General features: G+C 42.2%; 2 protein-coding genes across 3 annotated transcripts; both read right to left on the bottom strand.

Moving 5' to 3' along the window:
* Positions 1-182: 182 nt before the first annotated feature.
* cenpf (centromere protein F) lies at positions 183-13,547 on the bottom strand. The gene is made up of 38 exons (XM_088371667.1): positions 13,430-13,547; positions 12,852-13,023; positions 12,587-12,712; positions 12,350-12,420; positions 12,106-12,233; positions 11,907-11,998; positions 11,564-11,837; positions 11,249-11,451; positions 11,033-11,158; positions 10,816-10,944; positions 10,613-10,735; positions 10,225-10,360; positions 9,987-10,116; positions 9,619-9,898; positions 9,321-9,527; positions 9,033-9,241; positions 8,660-8,789; positions 8,300-8,578; positions 7,720-8,214; positions 7,065-7,238; positions 6,161-6,966; positions 5,884-6,095; positions 5,693-5,798; positions 5,481-5,613; positions 5,329-5,389; positions 4,996-5,243; positions 4,820-4,928; positions 4,551-4,756; positions 4,233-4,451; positions 4,006-4,149; positions 3,749-3,938; positions 3,578-3,675; positions 3,459-3,500; positions 2,454-3,344; positions 2,213-2,342; positions 1,193-1,849; positions 1,007-1,113; positions 183-940 (listed from the first exon to the last, which is right to left on the bottom strand). Exons 2-38 carry the CDS (start codon positions 13,011-13,013, stop codon positions 842-844), a joined length of 7,932 nt encoding a protein of 2,643 aa, XP_088227793.1. The 5' UTR covers positions 13,014-13,023; positions 13,430-13,547; the 3' UTR covers positions 183-841.
* A 142-nt stretch (positions 13,548-13,689) lies between these two features.
* On the bottom strand, positions 13,690-19,374 carry smyd2a (SET and MYND domain containing 2a). 2 transcript variants are annotated; one of them, XM_088371934.1, is made up of 13 exons: positions 19,098-19,374; positions 18,260-18,323; positions 18,079-18,189; positions 17,831-17,891; positions 17,123-17,250; positions 16,873-16,940; positions 16,580-16,682; positions 16,380-16,490; positions 16,088-16,211; positions 15,825-15,999; positions 15,512-15,620; positions 15,282-15,414; positions 13,690-14,064 (listed from the first exon to the last, which is right to left on the bottom strand). In XM_088371934.1, exons 1-12 carry the CDS (start codon positions 19,268-19,270, stop codon positions 15,331-15,333), a joined length of 1,311 nt encoding a protein of 436 aa, XP_088228060.1. In that variant the 5' UTR covers positions 19,271-19,374; the 3' UTR covers positions 13,690-14,064; positions 15,282-15,330. The 2 variants fall into 2 exon arrangements, with proteins under 2 accessions (XP_088228060.1, XP_088228059.1); XM_088371933.1 differs by having other exon boundaries at positions 13,690-15,414.
* Positions 19,375-21,535: the final 2,161 nt, after the last annotated feature.

Here is a 21,535-nt window from a genome sequence, read left to right as displayed (position 1 = left end):
ATATATATATATTTTTTTCAGTTAACATCTGCATCTCCTAACTGGGTGCACAACAAAGTAATAAATATAAAAACTAAAATAAAAATAATTCATAATTAGTCATGCTAAAAATATATTTAAAAAAACAACATCTTGATTTTAGAGAAAAGGTGTGCTCAAAACAGACCATAGACGCTATCAGGTTGTTTAAACAAGTTTAGTGGGGGATTAAAAAGTTATTTACAATGACTAGTGAGCTCATACACCCGCACGTTAACAATAAGCATCTTCTACGTAAAAAGCGTTTGAGTGCAAATATTCTACAAAGTAAATCTGTGATTAGAGAAACACATTCAAAAGTTACCAGGCATCAATAAAAAGTGAAGCAGTCTAAGCACATAAAAGGATAAGAAAAGGTAGCTGCCGTTAGGACGAGACTAGCTCCCGGAAAACACGACTCACGGCTGAGTGGACAGAGAAATATATACAGCCCAAAAATACGTAACGTGAAATTGATTTACACACCTGAGGAATGTGTTGGAAGAGTTTGAGAGGCTGTTATGTTGGCTATTCCTAATATGTTACAATACGGCATGTTTGTCCCTGCTTTTCATTTTCATCACCTATACCAAAATACAAAAAAATTTAAAGTGGTACATACTAACCAGAGAAGCTGTCTTATGGTCTTATATTGCAAAAAAAGGCTTTTTTTGTCCCTGCTTTTCATCTTTTACAAAAACACTAAAAAGTTACGGACATGTTGCTAACTGTTAGGATTGACAGAAATGACTAAAAGGAGTGCAGCGTAATTACGGTAAACGTACCGTCCATCTAAACCTCAGTGCTGTGTTTTGAGTTGCCTTTACTGAACATGACAATTGTCTCCTTCCTCTGGTGACCCCTGCGAACGAGGAGTGACCGCTTCCTCGCACTTGTCAGTCGAGGAAGGAGGCAGCAGTAACTGGAGGTGACAAGTAAAACAACATGAAGAATAACAAGTACATCCAGTTTGTGTGTTGGTGCTTACCTTGCCATCCGACGTCTGCCTGGCAGCCAGGCGAGGGCTGCATCGTTTTGCGGTGGTCCTCCTCATGATGAAGGGGCTGGCCTCACCCAGTGGGATGTCAGCAAAGCCTAACACAAACAAATCTTGACTCCACTACATCTACAGATGTTGAACAGCATGATGATGAAAGACGCAGGGCATTCGTACCTCTCTGCACCAGCTCTGGAAGCCCCTCAGGCCTGAACTCATCGTCCTGTGGAGTACTTGGTTTTGGCGTGGTCAAGGTGTTAGCTCTGATCTTCTTGGTGAGGTTATGGAGAGCCTCCTGGGCGCTGTCCTTATCGCTCATGTGTTTATGAGCCCTCTTCCCGGATGAGGAGCCCCGCGGTGACCTCTGTGGAGTCGCAGGATCTGTGTTCTCCGATTTGTCATCCAAGTGTTTGGTAGAAGACCTCGCTGAGCGTCTGCGACCGTCAGTGGTGCCGGAGTGGCTGATGTTGTCTTTGCTGGGGGTTTTGCTCGCTAACAAATACTCCAGCCTTGTCGTCAGCGCGTCGTTGGCCTCTTCCAGTTTGCGCACCTCCAACAACGAGTTGCAGTATTTGTCCATGGTGTCGTCTGCCTCCTGCGTCTTCTCCTCCACAAGCTGGTTGACTTCTTTGAGTTCACCTTTGACCTCCTCCAGAGCTCTGCTGCGTGCGTCCAGGGTCGCCTTGAGCTCCTCCACCTCTTTGCTTTTTTCCTCACACTCTGCTTTTGCCTCCTTAAGGGATGACTTCAGCTCTTCTACCTCCTTCTTCCTCTCCTCAGTTTGAATTTGCAGTTGCTTATTTTCCACCTGTGCTGCTTCTTTGCACGCTCCATCTGGTGGAAAAAGAGCAGGTCCATGTTAAAAATGGATTGGATTATTTTTTTTATCCTGCAAAATGTCATCACAGAAATCTGCAGTTCGTGGCAAGCGTTTGTGGGGTTGAATATGTGTTTAGCAGGTGTCCACATACTTCATACCTTGGGCATTAGTGCCATCTAGAGGAAATCAAAGCACACTGCACTCATCAATACTATTCAGGATTTTTGTAATTTTATTTTTTTATTTTAAATACGTTTATCAGGAAGGAGTTCTCATTTAGTTTTATGGATTTTAAATATCACAGGTGGCTTTGGAATAAACCGAGACTCATTGAAATGAAAGGAGTCTCCCCTGCGAGCGGTGTTGAGTCAACAAACCTGAGCTGCTCAGTAGGAGCATCTTCTCTTGCTCCAGCTGTTTGCAAGTCTTCATCCAAAGGTTCAACTTGCTGCGCGTGGCGTCTCGCTCTTTGGACACACGAGCGACGACAGACGACAGCTCGGACACCTGGAGGGAAATAAAGAGTTTAGATTATAGGTTCGCCGTTTGTATAAATGCACATTTATTCATTTAATATCATTCCAGATATTTTATACAAAAAAATGTGGGTGTGCGTACCTGCTCGTTGAGCTTTGAGACGGACAGCTGCTGAGTTTCCAGCTTCTCCTCAAGGCAGGAAACTGTAGACTGAAGCTTCTGCTGCTCCTCTGTCAGTTTCACCTTCTCGCCTTCAGCTCTTTGTTTCTCTTGTTCCAGTGCAGAAAGAGCCAAAGACAAACTCTTCTTCTCATCTTCCATCAGTGACAAGGCTTCCTGAAGCGTCTTTGTTCCCCCCTCCAGCTTGTTTCTGTCCTCCTCTATTCTATCTCTCTCCTGCTTCAGTGCAATGTTCTCCTCCTTACTAGAATGGAGCATCTTGTTCTCCTGCTCTAGTCTCTCTTTTTCTTCTAGCAGTAGTCTATTTTCTCCTTTGAGCTGTTCCTTATCATCTGCCTCTTTGGCCTTTACAAGGTCTTCTTCTAAATCCTCAATGCGAGTCATCAGATTGTTTTTCTGCCTTTCCCACTCCTCGCCATTCATCTTCCACTTCTCCAGCTCCTCCTGCAGATGTTGTTTCTCAGCCTCCAGCTCCTCCAGGAGGTGCTTCAATCTCTCTCGCTCCTTCTCCATTTCTGCGCTCTTGTTTTCAAAAGACAGCTCTCGCTGCTGACCTGCTTCGAGCTGGACTCGGAGATCGTCTGCCCGCCTCGTCAGCTTCTCAGCTTCCTCCCTCGACCCCCGCTCCAACTCCTCCACCCGGCACCTCTGCCTTTCCTCCTCTTCTCTCCGATCCATCTGTGCCCTCTCCAGCCCTCGCTCTAATTCCTCCTTAGCAGCTTTCAGCTCCTCAAGCTCTGCGTTTTTCATCTGCAGAACTTGCTCCAGTTGCTCCTTCTCAGACCTCAGGTTGTCCAGAGTGGCAGAAAGCTTCGAGAGCTCCTCTGTGAGATCTTGTTTCTCTTCGTCCACCTAGGGTCAAACAAAACATGAATTCAGGTTTAAAAAAAACAAAAACAAAAAAAAAACCATGTACACGCACACAAAAAATCTTATCAAGCAGCCACATTTGATAATGTTGCGTACCTTTATCCTTTGCTCCTCCAGCTCGGCTTTCATGGTCTCAGCCTGTATTGCAAGTCACAGTTAAGCGTTACAACATTCTGTTTTATACAGTTGTTAGCGATATAAATATTGGAGAATACCTGAAGGACGGCTTCCTCAAGGTCTTGCTCTGCATCCTCCTTCTCTCGCTCCAGAGCATCAATGCGGTCTTGCAGTGAGTCAGACTTCCTCTGAGCGGCTACAGACAGGCAAAGTCCTGGTCAGCCCACTAACAAATCGACCACGCTGCAAAAAAATGACGCCAAAGTTACCTTTGAGGAGTTCGCTCACGTGCTTCTTCTTCCTCTCGTCAGATTCGATGCGGACGCGGAGCTTTTCAATGCCGCTTCGCATCTGCTGGACTTCATCCTGTGTGGAATTCAGTCGAGAAGCGATTTCTCCCTTTTCCAGGAGAGAAGACTCCAAAGACTGCGTCAGCTGTTGTACTTCTCCTTCCAAAGCCTTGGCAGAGAAACAGACGATAGTAACATTTTGAAAGCTTATGTCTATTGCCACTCTTCTTATTCACCTGGATTTTGCTGAACATGGTCTCCGTGTTGAGACTGGCACCCGTGCAATCTTCCTTAATCTTGTCAATCTGCCCAATCAACTGTTCCTTCTCCCCAGTCTGCTCAGACATGGCTTCCTCCAAAACATTTATATGCTTCGACAGCTTGAGACAAAAAAAATATATTGTCATTGTGTATTCTTTATGAATTGGACAAGCTTATTCAGAGACAAAAGTTCTTTTTGCACCTGTTGCTTCTCTGTCTTCATTTTGTCTACGCTGCTTTGCAGGGCTTCATTCTCCCTCTTTCCTGCTCTGATGTCCTCCTCCAGGATGGAAATTAAGGACCTGGTGTCACAGTTGGTCTTCTCCAGCCCGTGTATTTTCTCTCGCAACTGGTTCGCAGCCTGACTCAGCTCGTCTCGTTCTTCAGAGCAGGAAACCAGCTCAGATCTCAGATGGATAGTCTTGAGAAGAAAACAACAAGTTATACAAGCCACCCAATTATATCACATGCCTCAGCAGCTTTGGTGTCCCTAATATTTTGCACGCGAATGAGCAGCCACCTCAGAGGAGAATGTTTCGATTTGCTGCTCCAAGCCTGAGCACGTCCTCCTTTGAGTTTCCAGCTCATTTCCCAGCTTGCTGCGTTCCTCTTGCAGGGCCTCCAGCTCACACTCCATGCCCAGGATGTGCTGCTCCAGATTGGCTTTCTCGGAGCGAACTCTCTTCAGCTCGCTCTCCTGCTGGAGAAACTTCTCGTCCCACCCGCCTGCGTAACAAAAAAGATTAGCATGTAACTCAATGGCACACAAATTCATCTGTATATTTTTACCTTTGGCCATTTCGAGTCCCTCCATCATCTCCATAACATCAGTAAGCTGGCATTTAGCAGTTTGGAGTTGCAGGGTTAAGTTTTCTCTTTCTTCTGACAACTGGGACAACTAAATTCAAACACAGAATTGACGTCACAGTTTAATAAATGACATTCCTAGACCAGCAATAACCCACCTGATCAGAGAGGCTATCCTTCTCCTTCAAAACTTTGCTCAGCTTATTTGCCGCACAACGCGTCGCTTCTTCTGCCGCATCAACTTTCTGCTCCAAGGTTTGGACTTGCTTTTGGAGGTCTGAGGTCAACTCCTTTCTCAGTGCAAGGTCAGAGTTGAGCAGGTCAATTTTGGAAAGCAGGGCATCGGCGTCCTCGTCCAGCTTTGAGAGTTTTTCGTGATCCTCTTCTAACTGCACGGGCTTCGTCTCTGCTCGATGAAATATCAACACACAAGTTCTTTGACTTTTGAATATATCTGTTTTGCTTGCAAATTTATCTATTTAATTTCTCACCGATGGAGTGTAATGGAACAGCTTCATGTTCAAGGACACCGCAGGGAGTGCTCTCATGATCCTGCAAGTGGGTTTAAAAAAATAAAATAAAAGCCAGCCACTAAATCAAATTCTGGTCGGAGGACAACTCAATCAAAATATTTCTTTTATACCTGATCAAATTCTTTCTTTTCAGTTCTCTGCATTTCATGTCCATCTTCCATGCAAGCATCTCTGTCTTCTTCCACAAGTTCCTCGATCGTCTCTGGTTCGATTACGTCCGGTTTGAGGGCGGGTTCTGCTTCACTGCAAGATTCAAAAGAGAATAGCTTTATTTCTCCTAATTGTTGCGTATTTATGAGTAGTTTACATTAAATCACCATACCTGGGGGCTTCATCAGGTTGGAATGAGAGTTCCTCCAAGTCGGGCTCATTTATTGCCAAGGAGTCTAATGCTGGTTCCTCAGTGGATTCAGCATGAACATGGCTTGCTGGAATTAAGTGAAGTCAGTCTCAATGTGCCATCGCTAGGGTTCAAATAAAAATCCCCTTCTGACATTCTCTATTTCAACTCACCATTGATGTCTGCCTCTTCAGGCTCGATGGAGCTCAACTTTTCTTCAGGTCTCTGTTGGTCCTGCGTTTGTGAGAGTGTCTGGATAAGGTGGTTTTGCTGGGCCACCTGCTCCAACAACACATCATACTGGTGCTTGAAGACACTCAGCTCTTGTTGTAAACATGACAATTTCTGATGCAGTTCAGCCTGGTCCGTTTCAAACTGCCGGTTCCTGAGACACAATCGAGGCGCAATGGTCATCTAACAGAAGAGCATAAACACAGATAATAACCATACCTGGATGTGTTCTCCTCCTCCATCCTCTTTTCTGTCATTTCAAGATGCTCCTTCATCCTGCGACACTCCTGTTCAGAGTCCTGGAGGAATTTTTGGATCCGTTCCTTTTCTTCTTGCAAAGAAGTCACCTCGTTATCACGCAGCTCAATGGTTGCTTGGGACTGCTGCTTCTCCTCCATCAGCTGGGCTTCACTGGATTGCAGCTGAAGTTTCTCCTCCTCTGCTTGAGTCAGCTTGCTTGCCAGCTCGCCGAGTTGGGCCTCGAGCTGAGATTTTTGCTCACAGAGAAGATCAAGAGTGGAGAGGAGCTGGGCTTTCTCTTCGGTGAGTTGGCTCAATGTTGATTGTGCGTTTTCTTTTTGCGTGGTCAATTGTTGTGTCAGTGTTTCCGCTTGCTGCTTCTCTTCAGTTAAAACCATCACGCTGGTTTGCAGGTGTTTGTTCTCCTCATGCAACGCGTCCAGCCTTGTTTCCAACTGCTGCTTCTGAACATTCACCTCATTTAAATCAGTCTGTAATTGATCTTTGGCATTTACTAACTGCTTCAGGGTTGCCTCGAGGTTGTTCTTCTCCTCAAGTGACTCTCTGTCATCTTCTTTGTCTTTAATGATCTGGTTGAGAGTCGCAACTTGAGCCGTCAAAGCGGCGACTTCATCTTCCAACTGAGTGTATTTGACAGCGTCCCCCTCCAGGCTTGTTATTTCACAACTCCTCTCTGTCAGTTCCTCTCTGGCTGTCACATACTTGGACTCCAATATGGAGTTTTGAGACTGGACCTCCTCCAACCGTGTTTCCAAAATTGAGACCTAAAAGACATAAAAAAAATTTCAATGAGCAATTTGGTCCCAAAGTTTTGTTTTAATTGTTAACCAGTTGCTGCAAATGACTGATATTTGGTGTCTACCTGTGCTTGGCTATCCTCTAGTTGGACCACCATGTCAGAAATATGTCTTTGGTTTTGAGCTCGCTCCGTCTCCAGTGACTGAATGGTCTCCTTTAGTGTCTCAATTTGACTTTCATAAGAGTTGACAGTTGTCTCATTGTCTTCCAGATCCATCTGAAGCATCTCCAACTGGACCTGTTTGCAAAAAAATATACAACATATATCAAAAAATCTTTACTATAAACTCAATAGATTAGACTGGAGGTGGCCAAAATACAGGCTCATAACGTGGTACTGGTATCAAGCTGAAAAAAAGTGGTATCAAACATCCCTACTTGAAGATATTCTTGTTTTGTTCAACTCAACATGAAAACTATGGTTAATTTATTCATGAAATTTTGCCAATTAACTGGTTAGTTTTTAATTTAATTTCTTGTAAACTAATCTGAAATAAACATTCACATACATATTTTATAATTTAATCTTGGTAAACACATAGGCTGATTTAAATTAAAAGTTAAAAAATGTAGTGAACTATCAAAATGAATTATTTTAGTTTTTTAAATTACTCTCGAAAAAAAATCAGGCGCATCCGTTTGTTTTAAAAGCATGTCACTTGAACACAAATGTTAAGATTACTGATCGTTCGAGCCAGTGTAATTGCTCCAAAGCAAACCTTAATTTTGTTCATGACAATCGTCTTCTCTTTCAGGAGCTCAGTAGTCTTGGCATGTTCCACTTCTGCATTGTTCAGCTTCTCTTTCAGACTCTTAATGCTGGTGTCTCTTTCTTCCAAGCCTTGCGAGGCTGCAGACAGAGTTGCCTTCATAGCCTTCACTTCAGTTTGGATGTTACACAACTCAGCTTTGGTGGCATTCAGGGCTTTCTCTGCGGCTTCACATTTTTCTCCGAGGTTCTTTTCCTTGTCGAGGAAGCTTTGAGCTTCCAATGCTTTACTTTCAGACAGCTGGCTCAACTTCTGCGTGAGCTCTGAAACTTCTTTTTCCAATTGATTTTTGAGCTCGGTGTGAGAGCGATTGACCAACTCAAGTTCATTTTTCAGCAATGGGAGTTTCTCAGCTGCATCTTTGTTTGAGGATAATTTCTCCTCTAAAGATGATATCTGCTCCTGAAGCTCGTTTACTTTCTCTGTGTGTCTATCTTTCAGGAGCTTTAGAGGAGAAAGAATAATCTCATTAACATACAAATTATTCATAAGATCATTTTTTTTCCTCCAACATGTGAGTGAACTTTACCTGTATTTCTTTCACCCTCCCTTGGAGATCATTTTCCAAGTCTTCATTTTGTTTCTCCAGAGACAAGAGCCGAGCCCGGTCTTCTCCAAGGAGCCTTTCCTTCTCCGCCGCTTGATCGTACGCCCCCCGGAGCTCCGCCTCCAGCTGTTGCAGCTTTTGCGTATTTTCCGCATCCATCCTTTTGTGTTCTTCCTCACGCTCGGACATCTTCTTGCTTTTTTTCTGCAGCTCTGCTCCAAATTGCTCTTGGGTCTTCAGCAACTGATCCATTGAGTTGATCTGAAACACGTGGAGGTGAAATGAGAGGAACATGAAGCGTTGTACAAATCAAGACACTAATTCCTTCATTGCAAAGCGCACCTGATTTTTTGTGAGTAGGAGCTCTTGCTGAGTTTCCTCCAACTGGAGCTTGATTTGTGTCATCTCCTCCATCTTCACTGTGATGCTTTCCTCACATTGTCGCATCACCGCAGCTTTCTCCTCTGACAATCTGTGTGCAATAAGTGACAATGCATGTTACAATGCAGACTAATTGTGTCCTTTTCAAATTTCCAGGAAATCATTTTAGCTCATCAGCTCTGTTGCACCGTTTAAAATTAATCTCAGTTTTGTAAAACTCACTTTGACTCAAATGAAAGCGATTTATAGGGATAATTGTGGATCTTGACATCGATAGTCTACTCCACCTCTGCTTCAACAGGATACAACCTAAGCTTCTTAACCTCTCTCTCACCTTAAATTTCTCTCTTCCTGCTCTGCAGTAGCCTGAGCAAGGCTCTCCCTCAGCTGTCGTATTTCATCTTGGCCGAGTTCAATAAGCTGTTCTTTGGAGCGCGTCAGGTCGGCGGCTACTCGCTGCTCGTCATGCAGCTGAGCGATGTTCTTCTCGGCGTGCTCCGCTCGGGCAATTTCCTTCTTCAGCTGCGATTGCAATTCCTTGACCTGAACAGATCGAGTGATTAGAGCCAAGCCAACCAATATAGTGTTACAGGAGGAAATTTACAGTAGTAATAATGTTCACCTGTTTTTCAAGTTGGGTCACCTGTGCACCAAGATTTTCCAGATCTTTGGTGTGTTTCTGTTCAGCCTCAGAGGATTTGGTCTGGAGCTGCTTGTACTGATGCTCCCTCTCTTCCAGCTCTGTACTCTTGATGAGGAGTTCTCCCTTCAGGCTGTCAATGTGTGCTGACAGCCTGGCCTGCTCTTCCTCTGCACTCCTCAGCTGCTTCTGCAATGCAGAGAAACTTATTGGAATGACATGAAGAACGACACACGGTGATGACTCTTGTTGATGTAGTTGGTTGGATAAATATCTTTACCTTCAATTCTTCGTTAGCCTCTTTCTGTGAGCTCAGACTTTGGTCCAATCCATCGATTTTATCAGCGAGTTCCTTCTGCGTGGCTTCTGCATGGTTGATGAGTGCATCCTTCTCGTTCTTCCAATCCAGCAGAGCTTGATGCTTTTGTGTCAGCTGCTTGCACTCGTCATGACTCGCACCAAGACTTTTCTTCAGTTCTTGACTCTCTTTTACAGCCTCTGTTAACTTGTTGGCCATCTGCTCCTCTGCTTGCTTCTGTTTCTGCATTTCCTTATGGGCCCTAGAAAATGATTGCAACAAGGTTAATTGGCTTTCATTAAATCAAGGAGCAATAATGGATGGGTCTTTTTTTCCCCCCTAATGTCTACCATTCATTTTTAGTCTCAGTGTCGGAGAGCATCTTCCTTAGGTTTTCCAGCTCCAGCGTCGAAGCTTGGGACTGCTGCTCCTGTTTGCACTCAAGTCTCTTCAGCTCCTCTTTTTGACTTTCGCATTTTGCTAAGGAACAACAAATAATACAGTGAATGCTTAGTGGGCCAAGAAAAGAAAAATAGCGGGTCCTTATTTATTTTGCTCTTCGCTACTCTAATGCTACCATTAAGTTACCTTTGAGATCATCCAGGAGTCCTTGGGTGCGTTTGAGAGTCTGCTCCAAGGTCTTCTTTTCAACCTCAAGTTGTGACAGCTGCCTATTGCTCTGGTCCAACTGGACAGAAGTGCTGTTCTTCTCTCGCTGATGCTCCTGGAGTCAGAAAAGGAACCAATGAGATGATACAGACAAGCTATTATAACATATGTTTGTACCGTATTCATTTATAGGTTAGAAAACCAGTTATCTACCTCCACCTAGTCAAAAACACAATAACGAAAAAAAAAATTGAATTCTGAACTTGGACTGTTAAATCACTATTTTGAAACAGGAAGCCACTGCCAAGAAGATCAAATCACTACAAATCTCAAAAGTCAGGTGATAGAAAAAAAAATGGTAGATGACCTCTAGTTTCTTGCGGAGGTCCTCCTCTTTGGTCTGGCTGGCCTGGAGGCTCTGCTGTGAGCGCAGCAGCTTCTGTTTCTGTTCCTCCACCTCCCTCTCCAGCTGACTCCTCTGAGAACACATCTGGAACACGGCAAGAGGATGATTTGACAATAATAATGACACAGAGTGGAACATGGCAAAATGAAGTCAGGCTGAGTTACTTTCTCCAAATCAGTCTGCAGTATGTTGTTGTCTTTTTTGGACTGTTGGATCTCTTGTGTTAACTTGGTTCTGGTCTGCTCCAATTGTTGCTCCAAAGTCTGATGAGATCTTTGCAGTTGGGCAAGCTCCTACACACAGTGAAAATGATCAGGAGTTATGTTTTAGTTTGATCACATTTAAAAGGCCAGATGCAGGCAGGGCTCTGTGTTGTTGCACCTTCTGGCTGTCTCTTTCCTGGTCCTTGACCTTCTGTTCCAGGGCTCGTCTGCAGCTCTCAGCATTGTGTCTCTGACAGCTCATCTCTTCAGTAACTTGCTTCAGCTTCTGCTCAACTGTAGAACACTAAGAAAGAGAAGCAGCAGCATTTAATCCCACACGGTGTAGTAGACAAAAAGAAATGCACTAGTAGAAAGAAATGACATCAGATCTTACCTTGACCTCGAGCTGCTGATGTCTGTCTGTGGTCTGACGCAGCTCGTGGCTCGTCTTGGCCAAGTCTCGATCCCGCTCAGTCAGGTCTTTGCGGGCCTGGGTCAGTTGGACTTGTAGGTCCTGCAGCTTGGAGGTTTGGCTGCTAATCTCTCTCTCGTGACTGGACATGCTCCTCTCCAGCTCTGACACACGGCCACGCAGCTCTGAAACAAATATAATTAAAATGTTTCTCAATTATATCATCCATCTGAAAAGATAAACACCAGCACAATAATTCAGTCAAGTTACAACTCTACTTTAATTTGTGATCAGCACCTTGGTTGAGGATTTTCAGTTGTTCCATCTGGTGGGATCCACCCGGACTCGCTGCTGCTGCTCTGGGACAGCTCATCCGCTGGCTCGATTTGATGGGCGTCTCTTCGTGTGCGTCCCAAAGGGACGTGCCACGCCTCTTCAGAGGCGTTTCAGCAATTTCCTGAGACTGGCGGATGTGTGTCCGATCTTGTTGCTGCCATGGGAAAATAGAGGATCCAGCTTGGCGAGCAGCAATGTCTTTGTGGGTCACACTGGCCGACGACTGATTCAACAGCTACAAAAGAAACAAAATGGCAAAAGTATTAGGTGGAAGAAGCTTCGTAACGATGACTGACATACTCACTTTGACTTGAAGGACATTTAATTCATTCTGCAGCTTTTTTCTTTCCTCTACCTCATGGTTATATTTCTCTTGAAGGTCCTCTAGTTTGTTATCTGTAGCAAATATACAAGATTGATGTCAGATTTGTGATGTTCTTGCAGGTACAGCAATATTTATTCAATCTTAAAAAGTTAGGTGGGAAAGGTTTACAGTGGTTTACCTTGTGGTCTGTGAGATGAAACTGGAGTGGAGAAACTCCTTTGTGGAGTAACAAACGCCTGCAGATCCGAGGAGGATGACAAGGAGCAAGAGCCGGCAGGTTGAGAACGATCCAGTTCATTTTTGTACCTGAAAGTCCAAATAAGATTTTTTGGGCCGCAACGGATTAGCAATGCAGTTTCACTATAGCTTGTGTTTAGTCAAAATTTGCACACACAAAGAAAAAAAAAAACCCCACAACTCACTTCTTAAGCTCTTGCTCCAGTCGCTCTATGGTGTTTCTGCAAGTGTTGAGCTGGCCCTCCAAATATCTCACCTTTACGAAGACAAAGATTTCCATTTTGATTTTAGACATGCAAACAAACTCAACAAGACACAATTTCAATATGAAATCAAATACAAACATTTGCCGTAAACACTTTGGCCTGACTACAGAGGCAGAAAATGAAACTAATTTGGAGTTCTTTTCAAGTCAAACTCACCTGTTGCTCTTTGACTCCCAGATCATGTAAAACCTTTTGGCGAGCTTTCTCTATGGAGTCACATGACTCTACTAAAGACTGGTTCTCTCTTTTCAAAACAGATGCCTCATTGCGTTCACTGTCCACCTGTAAAAAACAAATACTATACAATTTAAATTGTATTTTTTTGCCTCTTTTATGTGCACCCTAGGAACTTCTTATAATGTCCCCCAACTAAATAACATAGTTTCAATCGTCCATGTTTAGAATCTTCTTGACCACTGACCTTTTGTTTCTGCTTCTGCAGGGCTGCCTCGAGAGAGTCAACCTGAAACTGTTTTTGAGTTCTCTCCTTTTTCAATTTGTCCAGCTGGACTTCCATTTCCTGGATCTTCTGCAGGGCCTTTCCTGGAAGTCCATCCTTCCACTCCTCCACCGCCCAGCTCATGGTTGCTCACCTGATGAAACACAAGCTGGGTTAGAGTAAGGCTCCAGAACGCTACGATCATCGTGAGGATAAGTGGTTCAGAAAAATGGATCAAAACAAATGGACGATTGAATTATGTTTATCTGGTTTATTATTGTGATAATTGTTAAATCAATGTTAAATGTTTCCCGTCTAAAAATACTAAATCTTGTTTTGGTTGTGAGGAGTTTGACCGTAAGAGGATAAGATAAATGGTACTTAACGTACTAAGTAGCTGAACGTTAGCTTTAGTGTGATTCTATCGTTAAACATGGAACTATTTTACCATTCAACTTCACTCTGACTATAAATATTGGATTGGCACGGAATAAAACATTGGGTAACGCGTTTAATTATGGCACGAATGCATTCACCCGATTGTAAATAAGAAAACTTACGTTGGCGCGATACTTCTTTCCGACGATTGTTGATGAGTCTCGTTGAAAATTCAAATTCTTCAGAAACAAACGGCATTTCAGACAGTTCAACGCTCATTGGCTACAGCTCGTGACGTATGACGTGCCGGCGCATACGATTGGTGTAGATTCGTTAATGTTTAGCAGTGCCACCATGTGGTGATACGTTGTAACTGTATATGCACAGCAAATAACGCAAGCAGCAACATCTATTGTTATTGCTCCAAAATAAAGACAGCTGATTGTAAATGAGGGCCAAAGTACTATTTATTGGAATTCACTGACAGAGTACATGAATTGGTTTTGTATGTATGCATTCCATAAATACTAACCGTCCATGCCTTAACTTTTTTTTTTTTTTTTTTTTACAAGAAACCAAAATGCTTTTGTTCGTGCACAATGTATTTGTTGGACTATTTGTGTACCGTATAGCTACACTTTTAGTCTTGTTTTATGACATCACTGGAAAGGAGGATCAGCCCTTGAATGAAATTTCTACAACACAGCAGGTAAGCTCATCATGTCATCCATGATTTTACAGACCAGTGCTGATGTTATTCGTGTGCAGAAGTTGCTACTGTTTAGGACACCTCATGACAAGTAAACTGGACCCATGGCTGAAAGAGAAAAAGTTGAAAGGCTACAGATAACATGCCGGCATCTCTTTGGTTTACACATTTGAATACTACATTTTAAAGCCCAGTAGAAGTGAAATGTTCTTTGTGTTCCAGTCATATCAAGTGCAGAAAAAATATCACAAAAACAATTTCCAAAATCACTCATTTAGAGTTAAAGAAATGAACTGCAAGCTTCCATTCCAAGCCAAGAGTTCAACGCAATTGTTAAAATGCAAACAAAAGCTGACTACAACAAAATGGCACCCGGCCCCAATGCTTGGCTTAAAAAAATATTAAGATCGAGAAAAATAATCATGAATCATTAAATACTGTTTGTTGTGGCTTGACAAAGTAGCCTAGACAGGTGCAGTTTGTGAGTGCAAAAAGACATACCATGCATATATTTTACATATCAACTGTAAATATTCCCTCAAGGGACATTTCATTAGGATCACTTCCAACAGTAGTATCAGAAAATATTGACTGTACAAAGATGAAGCTCAGTTTGAATTAACATGTTCTATTCAACATATGTAGGAGTGTTTCCTGTCATGATGTAGTGCAGGTGTACCAGGTATGTTGTGCTTGATCAGGGCAGATAGTTCACTGAAGCCCATGGTGGTTTTGGTCAACAAGCCTCATTTTACAAAAAAAGACTACACCAATAACATCAACGACTTATAAAACTTGCAGTTCTTTTTTTTTAAAGTCAAGTCAAACATGACAGACACAAGCCAAACACGTATTGACACATGAACAATTGTTTGCATTTTCACTTTTGTTGCTACAGTCCCCGATGCTGTATGCTGAGTCTTTAAATTCCAAATCATTTAAAGAAGCAAGACACACGCATGCTTGGTAATTGATCTTTTTTTTTTAAAGATGAGAAATATGTAATTGCGCATCTGCTGCAGTTGGCGCATAGTTCAGCCACTCACAAGAAAAATCAGGATTGTGTAACAAGAGACGTCTGGTGTAACAAGAGACGTCTGTTTTGACCAAAGGGAGTCAAAAAAAAATCCTCTCTTGACTCTGAAATAAAGCCACAAAAAATGGCCCATGACAGACTAAAAAATAAAATCTTTGGAAATCATTCTCCTTTTAAGTGTGCCAGTGACAAGACAGCTGATGAAGTCGCTTGTAGTCATCCTCAGACAAAATTCAGAGATGATAGCAAATCGTTTCCAAAGGCAATGTTGAAAAAAAAAGATGCATACCATGCAGTCAGGTTGTGTGCTTCACTCTCCTCATTTCTCGATTCCCTTTTCATTTCTGCTCCTCGAGTTCCCGTTTGACCTCTGCAACATAATGGTGATCTTTCCCATGAGCCACCTCCATAATGGCCAGTGCCTGCAAACATGAAAACATGACATTCACATGTTGCTTTTAAACTTCCACCATTTATTTAAACAGAGTGCAACACCAGCCCCGGAGTTTGTTCTAATACCTTCTTTAGAGCTTTGACTCCTTGTGTCTTCTTCTCCAGCCCCAAATACAAGCGACCCAGCTTCAGATACATGGATGCCACGTTCAGAGAGTAAGCTGGGTAGTGCACACTGCAGAGAGTAACGCTATCAAATTACTGGCCACTACATTAGGTACACTTGCGGTATCTGATGAGATCTGCCTTCAGCTGTTTGATAGCAACATTTTTACAACAACATTGCAGTACACTGCAGACCAAGCTCTGCGCTTTTGTAGCTAACTCAGGAAGCAGCTCTCAGTACAAATATCAAAAAAGATTAAGCAAGTGGTTCTACCTGTATGGGTGTATGATCTTCTCTCCGTAGTTCATGGCTCCGTCCCAGTCCTGCATGTAGAGGCAGACGCCCATGGCCTGATACATCATGTGCAGCATGTAGACGTTGGTGTCTGCAAATATGGTGCCCATTTTCTCCTGGCTGAGTTCACACATCTCCAGCAACTCGCTCGGGCATGCCAGAAAGTCAAGGAGTCACGAGTGAAGTTAAGCGACTTATTGAAGAACAAAATGGAAAAATGTGACAATGAAGGAAAAGGATATTCTTGTAATGTTTTGCTCTCCTGAATTCCTCAATGACATTTTTGGCGTATCGGACCATGGCTCGGATTTCCTCTGGCTCGGGTGCTCCGGAGCTCATCTTTCGGATTTCCATCTTCTCTTTGTCCTATGAAGCAAGAGAGAGCACAACATGACTTTATATCATACCCCTTAATGGTGGGGGGGGGAAATTCAAATGATCTATCTTGGTGTAATTTTTTGTAAATATCAAAAACCTTATCTAAACAAGGTTGTGTGGAGTTTTGATATCTGTAATGTGGGCAGACACTCGTACCTTTGACTCCGTTGTGCACTCTGTACACTGGCACGTGAAAAAGTAGGAATCCAACAACCTTTCCTTTCGATCCTCTGTGGGGTAGAGCAAGTCGATGTAACTGTTAAAGACCTAAGGAAAGATAGAAAAACAGCAGTCAATGCTAAATCAACTGCATTCTGGGTAGATGTGGTGGAGAACGCCTGTGAGTAGATTCTTGCCTCCTCTCCGGGGCTGATCTCCTTGACAGCTCTTACTTCTGCCACGGTGCCTTTGTAGGTGACAATGACATTTGGGCTGCAGCTGTGGTTCATCAGTGCTACACTGGGAGGAATCGCATCAGGACATTGAGCGGAGAACAGCCAAGGAAGGACGACTACTTGATTTAACACAGAACCATCTTTTTTTTTAAGCTGTCGGGCTCTGTTGCCAAATATGGAACACGTCCAGAGCAACAAAGTCCTGCATCATCACTTTTATTTGCATGTGTGTAGCATGAAATTAGTGTACTTACTCTGGAAAAACAGCTGATCCCAAATGTGAGAGCTCCTCATCCTCTATTGTGAAACCATTGCAATTCACCTACACACAAAGCAACAACAATAGACAGAAGAAAGACAATAGCATCAAAACATATTACTTGATGCAAGCCAGATCCAAAAAAAAAGCATCAAATCCCTTTCCGTTTTAGGTAATTAATCTAATTCATTTAGAAATGCAATGTTTACAATATACTCCATGCACAAGTAAACGAGGCAACAAACCTGAGCAAAGAGCTCAGTGAGCGCCTGGTTGTCCGGGATATTGCCGATGTGTTTGCCGTAAAAGTGATGCAGGGCCGCGATGTCTGTCTGGTTCATTTCATCCTTCTCGCTGTCCATTTTGTCTAAATCTGGGAAAGAAAATTGCGGCTACGAATGAACCTCCAACATACTGTGTATAAGCATACAAACATAACAGCGCGAGTGGATATTTAACAACATCATGATCGATAACCTCACAGGAAGGCACAGTACAAGTATCGCTTTGCAGAGAACATGAAATTACAGCATTGGGAGTCTTGGGATTGAAGTCCCAATATGCAGCACATTTGGAGTGAAACAAAGTGAGAGAACAAGACCCGGAGGCTACAGTGGAGTCTCGAATAGTCTCGAGACACCGCTAACACAATTCAACTGTAACTAAAACTGCTTGTAGATGTAACTAAGAACACTATTGGCAGAAATTATTTTATACTGCGGCTGAAGGTAAGTAGGTTATGGAGAATTGGTGTATGCTTAATATTCTCATTGAATTACTTACACTAAGCTCAGGAGTGCAAGGGCGAGAGGTACAGCTATCTCTATTGTGGATTGGATTGAGCAGGTTTACACAAAAAATGACCCAATTTTTTGTTTTGTTTTGTTTTTATGAAACTCTGAATAGTAGTGGGTTCATCAACAATGTTTTCAGAGATGCACAACCATACTCACGTGCTTCAAACTCCTTGAGCAGCAGTAATCGTTCTGACGGCGTGCGCTCTGTCGTGACTCTCTATACATGAATTAAAAAAACAACAACACGATTATATTATATATTATTTCGCTGTCAGCTCCTTTCATCAAAACATTTCCAATGACATGCAGCTGTTTAGAACAGCATACTGTTGGCGGCCATGTTGGCTTTTTCATACCCTAACCTATTTCGTATCTTGGTAGTGAGCAGCTAATTTTCACTCTACCTGTTTCACAATGATTCGGGCTACCAGTCTGACCGTCTCTGAGGGACACCAGTTTTCCCCGTAGGCACACATGGCAACACACTCCAGCTTGTGCATGGGCCAATCCCCTCTCTGAGTGCATACACAAATACAATAAGCAACTCCACGATAAGACACATGAATTATATGTGCAGGGGGTTACCTGGCAGTCAATGTCGCAATAGTAGGCCTGTTTACATTTGCCACATTTAAAAAGGTCTTCTTTTCTGTAAAACAAACAAACACACACCTCTCTTTAAAACCTTTCTTTTGCATCTCAACTCTCTAGGGATTTTGTTGTTAATTATTTCAACTGAATAGAATGTCAAAAATGTCCAACACACCCCCTGGCCTTCTCTTCTCCTCCACTACTGGGAGGCATGGGTAGCTATATTTAGCACTGTAACCTTTCACTGCTCCATAAAAATTAATGGAGCATGTGTGCGTCATGTATGTGTGGGAAGCAGTAAGGGGATTTAAATTAAAGACAATACTGTGTAACTAAAACGTATATGTTGCCCCTGTTTTCCCTTTTTTTTTGTGCACAAAATACACTTTTTTTTATAATTAAATTAGTCACCAGACTTGATTTGTACAAGGTGTACAAGAAAATTAACAATTTCATAGCCTAATAATAGCCAATTCTTGCTCAAATAACTTTTTATAAGAGATCAGTGAACACAATGGGAACAAATGTGCCTCTAAGTTGCTAGAAGAGAAGATTGATTTTGGTCTAGTGAATGAGAGCTTGTGTAAGTCAGGTCGGCTTAAGTCTGAACGGAATTTATTGTACAAACCACGCGTGCGTCCAATAATATCTGCAGTGATGAATGTTGCGCACTGACCCATTTAATTGAGCTAGGTGGGCGTCCAGAGGTTTAAACGGTAACCTAGCCTACGTTGAAATGAACACATGGCTAACTTTTGATGAGAGCATCTATTTTAAATAATTATTCAAAAAAAAAAATGACAATAAACGCTGATTCGATGATTAATTTTACCTGGTGAAACAGTGCTCGCAGTGCGCTCCTCGCTCACTCTCAGTCAGCACGTACGAGTAAGCTGGACAGGCGAACACCAACTCCCCCACCGCGAAGTGTCTCAATGCCCGCAGACCTCGGCCCCTGTCAGGGCTAACGAACAGCTCCGTCCCTTCTATGCCTTCGTTCTTCATGGTTCCCTGGCAGCTTTACCAGTGTGTACTCCCTGTGACTGACTCTACTGGGATCAGCTCCAGGTTTGTGGCAAAGCTTCTTCTTCTTCTACGGCGCATTACGTGTGTTGCGCTCGCCCCCGCCCTCCTGGTGGACAGATGACAATATACAACAGTATTACTTTTACTCTATTCAAAGTGCAGCCACCCAAAAAAAATGCACATTAAAAGAGGTGCCAATTATATATAAAAAAGAACAGACGAACTTTCTATTGGAGTGCCATGAAATGAGTGGATATATTTATAATTATGCCCTAAAATGTCAAATCACTAGCTTTTTGAAAATAGGATTTCAAGCATGGCTGTTTCAGCATTGCAGATACTGGATATGATAAAGGTGGCATAAGTAATGCTAAATAGGACAAAATCATATTTTCAATTGCCTGTGTCGTTATTAATCAAATTAGACAAAAATGATCCATATGAAGAGGAACGGGCTGAGTCCTGTTCCCTGCTGGACTTTTCAGGTTGCAATATTCAGAATTTTGCGCTTGAGGCTAGAATTAGTTAAATTGTGGAATTCCTTCACCACAGTCCTTTAAATGTTGACGTTGTCTCCAATTAGAATTCCAATACACTGAACTTGTCTTTGAGTGCTTAGTATAACAAAGAAATAAACTACAAAAATTAGAATGAAGTCAATACAGAAATGGCACAGCAATCAATGCATTTCATGATGGGTCAGCCCGAATCTCAAGATCCAGTGAAACCAAACCAGTAGAAATTAGTGTCATGCCAAAGTGACCATCATAAGATAAAGGACGCACACCAAAATACTTGAGTTTGTTATTTTTTTTTCTATATAAATGCATTTATTTAAGTTAATCATTTCTCCTCATTCAAAGTTTGCAGTGTCTATAAAAGAGGGAACAGTTAAAAGCGCTGCACAGTGTGACAAAAACAAAACCTGCTAGCAACCTGGGGCTGAATACACTGTTCATTTATGTACATAATGTACACACATTTGGATGTAGGTACTATATACAAAAATATACACTTTTGCACACGGGCCACAAAGCATTAAGTATGAAGTTCACGTCCTTTGATTTTTTGTCATCATCAGTTGTTGAGACTTGTGACACACATTCTGACCCAAATTCATATTTTAATACCTAAAGACTACGAACTTAAAATGGATGCTAATCTAAAGTAGGCTTTCGCAATAATGATAGGAATCAAAATGACAAATGAATCTGAAACGTAAGTTTTACACCTTTCTTTTGTCCACAAAATTCAATTCAACTATGGATCATTTCACACATGCTTTGGATGTTCTTGTCACAAATGTTAAGACATTAAATCAGAAAGCTGAACGGTATATACCCTGTGAAAAACATCCCGCTATACTGTTCTCTCTTAAAAAAGAAACAAACAAGGAGAATCGTTGGCACGGTGTGCTAAAGATGTAAACATTCAATCATCCAATCAATGGGATTGTGTTGTCTTTTTAAAAGAAATGGCATTAAATTAAATGGTTCTGGTTCAAAAAGAATAGGTGACTGTGTTGCCATGGTAACTTAGATATGTGCAGTTTGGTTCCAACTGGATGAACAGAGAACAGTTAATAAAAGCAAGAGCTAATAATAATGAAGCCTGAAACTCTTTGGTCGCTCATAATAGGGCAGGTTAGGGAACCATTTTCTTGACAAGGCCCATTTCAGTTTTGGAAAGAAAAAATCCTTAGAGGACAATATTATTTTTATGACAAAATATGAGGCAATCAAACATGTTTTTAGAAGTGCATAACACCAAATTATACCTCCCGGGGGCCGTCCATGCCCCACGGGATGCAGGTTCCTCACCCGGTTTAGAGAATGTCATTTTTAACTTAGTTGCTACAAAGTGACAGTAGAGGACGCTGTAGACCAAACAAACATTTTTCTATTCTTTAGTAAATTGGATTCTATGCAGTCAGTAAAACACTTGAAAGAATTATAAATGTAACTTGAAGAAAGCTGCACAAAAATGAAAACTGGCAACATAAAAGCTACACTTTGTTTTATAATCTTTTGTTAGGGGGTGCCAAGACAACACAATAATAAATAGTAACTGCCTTGGAGTATTTGACCCCACTGATGGTCTAGAATGCTGATTCTTAAATTCTAAATCGACACAAATTTACCTTTGTTTTGCATCTGTCCAAACACAATAGCTACCTCAAAACATCAAATTAATCAAACCTCCAAATTAACTAACATTTGGGTCTTCTGAGTAGTACAGTACAGT

Source organism: Syngnathus floridae, chromosome 3 (genome assembly GCF_059516105.1).
Source record: "Syngnathus floridae isolate MCC-2025c chromosome 3, RoL_Sflo_1.0, whole genome shotgun sequence".
NCBI lineage: Eukaryota > Metazoa > Chordata > Actinopteri > Syngnathiformes > Syngnathidae > Syngnathus > Syngnathus floridae.
The sequence above is the reverse complement of the archived record's forward strand: the minus strand, read 5'-3'. Positions and strand labels throughout refer to the sequence as shown.

What these genes read in the sequence shown, in the direction of transcription:
- smyd2a (XM_088371933.1), bottom strand. Translation starts at nt 19,270, where the DNA reads ATGAAGAACGAAGGCATAGAAGGGACGGAGCTGTTCGTTAGCCCTGAC. An exon ending in AAGATCATACACCCATACAG is followed by an intron (nt 15,621 to 15,824) that starts GTAGAACCACTT and finishes TACTCTCTGCAG; the next exon opens with TGTGCACTACCCAGCTTACT. An exon ending in GAGTCAAAGCTCTAAAGAAG is followed by an intron (nt 15,415 to 15,511) that starts GTATTAGAACAA and finishes TCATGTTTGCAG; the next exon opens with GCACTGGCCATTATGGAGGT.
- cenpf (XM_088371667.1), bottom strand. Translation starts at nt 13,013, where the DNA reads ATGAGCTGGGCGGTGGAGGAGTGGAAGGATGGACTTCCAGGAAAGGCC. An exon ending in ACTCCTGGATGATCTCAAAG is followed by an intron (nt 10,117 to 10,224) that starts GTAACTTAATGG and finishes GTTGTTCCTTAG; the next exon opens with CAAAATGCGAAAGTCAAAAA. An exon ending in TCGAAACATTCTCCTCTGAG is followed by an intron (nt 4,452 to 4,550) that starts GTGGCTGCTCAT and finishes TTTCTTCTCAAG; the next exon opens with ACTATCCATCTGAGATCTGA.